At 56.9% G+C, this 3797-nt stretch overlaps 1 protein-coding gene across 1 annotated transcript in view; it reads right to left on the reverse strand.

Annotated features, from left to right (window-relative positions):
- RBP5 (retinol binding protein 5) overlaps positions 1 to 3459 on the reverse strand; it is a 5198-nt gene extending 1739 nt beyond the window's left edge. The window contains 3 exon segments of the mRNA XM_007108322.1: positions 1495 to 1669; positions 1977 to 2058; positions 3435 to 3459. Of these exon segments, the coding sequence (XP_007108384.1) occupies positions 1495 to 1669; positions 1977 to 2058; positions 3435 to 3459 (282 nt within the window).
- Between the last annotated feature and the right edge of the window lie 338 nt (positions 3460 to 3797).

The raw sequence follows: 3797 nt of genomic DNA on the forward strand, positions 1-3797 counted from the left end.
AACGGGAGAGGCCACGGCAGTGAGAGGCCCGCGTACCGCAAAAAAAAAACCCCAAACAAACAAAAAGAACAAAAAAAAAAAGAAAGAAGAGTAGGTAGTTGTGAGGGGCTCTAACCCGGTATGTTTGTGCGGAGGCCCTTGGATGCAATGTGGAGCGTGCGGACCTTACCTGGAATGTAACAAAATGTCACTGAAAGGGTTTAAGTCAGGGAGTGTCACGGTCACTGGCACATTTTAGGTAGATCCTTGTGGCTACAGTAGGCAGAGTGGATTAGAGGAGGGTCAAGACTGGGCACCAGATGAGAAATGAGGGCCTGAAATAAGGTGGCGACAAAGAGAAAGGTTGGGAAGGAACAGATAAGAGCCATGTAAACAAGTAATGCTCGGTAGAAATACAGTAGGTCTTAAATGCAAGCCACATATATAATTTTTAAAATTTCTAGTAACCACATTAGAAAAGCAAAAGGAAACAGGTGAAATTAACTTTAATAATATATTTTATTCAACCGAAAATATCCAAATATTATAATTTCAGCATGTAATCAATAGAAAATTTCTGAGATGTTTTACACTCTTTTTTGGTATTGTCTTTAAAATTCAGCATGTATTTCACACTGATAGCACATCTCAATCTGGACCGGTTACGTTTCAAATGTTCAATATCTGTATATGGCCAGTAGCTACCATACTGGACAGCAGAGAAAAGCTATACAGGCTTCTTGACCAATTACATGTGGTGCACGCGTGCATGGGAGTATGAAGGTAAGGGAACACGAGGTGATGGCTGTGACTCCCAGGCTTTGGTCCTGCTGGTTGTTGACATTGATGGAGACAGTAAATATAAAAGCAGGGATAGGTTTGTGTAGGAAGATCATGACTTTGGGTTTCACCTTGGGGCATGCAGATGGAAACATCTTGCAGGCAACTGAAACTTCGCCCTGGAGCTCAGGTAGTGCCTCTGGCGGGAGAATCTGTGTCCAAGGCAGTTTATAGATGGTAACCGAACACGTGGGTGTAGATGATTTAGCCCATGGTAGTATACAGACAAGAGAGAGAAGGTCAAGAACCAAATACTTGGGGGGGGAATCCCAGTTCAAGGGATTCATAGGGGACCTAGGGTCTGCGAAGGAGGCCAGAAGGAACACGTAAGAAGCAGAAAGGACTGCACGAGAGTGCGGTTAAAGAGGCTGAGGGAAAAGAGACTGTGGTGCCCACAGGGTCACAGGCTAGAGGCTGAGCACGTTTGCTCATTGGCCTGAGGGTGACCTGCCCCTTTTGCCCTTTTGGCTGGTGCTACGAGGGGGCAGGGGAGAAGTTGGAGGGAGTGGGGGCTGGGTGGGTGACATCAGGAGCCTGTTATCCTAGGGACGCCATAGCCTGCTGTGGTCATCACTTCCCCGGCTCTGGATGGGAAAGGTCACTTTATTTTGCCCCACTCTGTTAAGTGCCCCCTCCTCATCCACAGCCCCTCCCCGCCAGCCTGAGAGAAGGTACCTGGAACTTCGGTCCATCCGGGATCCTCAAGTCCTCCTCAAACTCCACTCCCACGTCGAATTCCAGAACTTGGTTTCGGAAGGTGCTGAGGGTCTTCACTGTCCCGTGGTTGCCCCGATGGTCAGTCTCCTTGTCTGGCTTGAGCAGCTATGCAATCTTCCGCAGAGCCGTGTTGCTGTCGACGGGGGCTGTCCTCTTAGGACAAGGGTCCTCTTAGGACAAGGGTCCTCTTAGCCTGCTGGCCAGGGGCTCCTCCACCCACAGCAGCAGCCCGGAGCTGGGAGCATCCCCTCGGCTGGCTCTGGGACTGTGGATTTACACCTTCCTAGCAATGCCCCTGGCTAGAAAAGGAGCCCGGCCCCCCGACCCCCAGCCTTTCCACGATGTCGGACCCTCGCTTCCCCCCTCCTCAGTGGGACTGGCGGCAGGAAGGGAGAGGGGAGAACGGGAGTGAAAGGGTTCGGGAGGGGTGAGGCCCTTACTTAGAGCTTTGCAGGTAGTCTTCCAAGTTCTTCTGCGAGGCAAAGCTGTAGTAGCCGGTGAGGTTGGGAGGCACGGTCCAGGCTGGCCAAGGTGGAGGTCAAGATTTCAGGAGGATAGAGGGGACAGGGCAAGGAGGGAGGGGCTGTCATCTGACAGGTGGGGCTGGGAGACTCCTGGCCAGCCTCTGCACACACAGAGGCAGCTTGTGTCAGGTCTGTGCTGCCAGGGTTTTTATAGAGCTGAGGCCCTGTTGCAGTAAGAGCTCCTGCCAGGCTTCCTCCTTCCCTCCCTCCCCCCGCCCCCGTGATGAGTGTGAGGCTGGTGTCTGCAGCTCCAGAGAGGGACAGGGACTTGGCAAGTTTTTGCCTGACCTCGGCTTTTCCTGAGGAAGGAACCTGGACCGGGATCTGGGGCTGTCAGTCAGGCAACACTTGAGCCTTCCCGAAGGTCAGTTTTGGCTTCCAGCCCATTTCTGGCAGGTTTGGGAACCGTCCTGAGACTCCAGGGCCAGCCTCTCCTGGGAGGGAGCCGGTCTTGCTGGGTGGACGGGGGTGCCCTTTCAGACTCCCCCAAGGGTGAGTTCTAACAATATCCCGAGATCTTGGGGCTGAGTCGGGGATCCCGAAAGGTATGAGGGGGAGGAGGTGGGGAAAGCAGGGGGGACAGCCAGCTGGCCGGGAGCCCCGGTGAAGAAAATCCTCTAGCGCTGGCCCCTACAGCTCCCTCAGACAGCTTCGCTGAGCCGGGGCCCCCCGACACGGGCTTTGCAGACGCTGTGCTATAGGACCATTAGGAGGGGAGCAGAGAAACTGCAGAGGGGCCGTCAGCAGCCCGACAAAGTCTGGCTGGAGCAGAGGTGAGGGAGGAGTCGGGTGACTTGTTCGGGAGAATTCTACGCGCCTTGGCTTGGGACCCAGAGGTTCCCCTCTCCCTTTGGAGTCCCTGATGGTACCGTCAGCCACCCGCGTCCCCAGCCCTTGGCCAGCCCACGCTTACCAGATGTACTCCCGTTGCGGGGGCCGGGGCGCCTCCATGACTGGGCGCCCCGCCCCGCACTCCCTCCCCCCGACGCGCACCCTTCTTTGCCTCTCGAACCTACCAGCCGCCCTGGCTTCAGAACCGACTGGGCTGGCTCATCAGGGTTTAAAGGTGGGAAATTTGGGGCGAGCGGGTGAGGGCGGCTGAGCGCAGGTATCTCGCTCCTCCTCCGCTCCCGGAGCCGGTCCACGGCCCGGCTGCCCAGCCCGTGGCTCCCTCAGAGACCTGGGGCTGGGAAACGAAACGCTAGCACAGGTCGGGCTCAGCTTGTGGGTTTGACTGCGCGGCTCCCAGGAGGCACCCAGCAGGGACTTGCTGACGGAATGGGCTGTGAAAAGAGGTTAATGCAGAGTCGGTGCTGGTGGTGGTGGGGTGACGTGGATACCGTCCCTCCTCGCCTCCCTCAGGTCTCCGCTGACGTCTCCTCTCCCCACCCCCGGGCATCGCGCTTCTTCATTCTCCCCGGGGCCCTCTTTCTTCCCACCCCCCTCTACGGCTTTCCAGCTTTCTCCCCAGCCCCCGCAGTTCCCTTGCTCCCCCAGATTGCAGTCGGGGGGAAAAAGCCCTAACACCTTCTCCCACCCCTGCTCTCCGGTCCCATCGGTTCCCTCCCCCACGCCGCCTGCAGCACCTGGGCCCCCCCCTCCCAGTCACCCGATTGGCCAGCGGCCCCATCAATCCTCGCCTGGCCGTGCTGACGTCATCCTGCAGTAGCGGGGATGGGGTGGGCATGAGAGAGAGAGAGCCAGGACGCCGGGCTCCGGAGCGAAGGAGAAGAAGCC

The sequence above is a fragment of the Physeter macrocephalus genome, chromosome 6, assembly GCF_002837175.3.
Source record: "Physeter macrocephalus isolate SW-GA chromosome 6, ASM283717v5, whole genome shotgun sequence".
NCBI lineage: Eukaryota > Metazoa > Chordata > Mammalia > Artiodactyla > Physeteridae > Physeter > Physeter macrocephalus.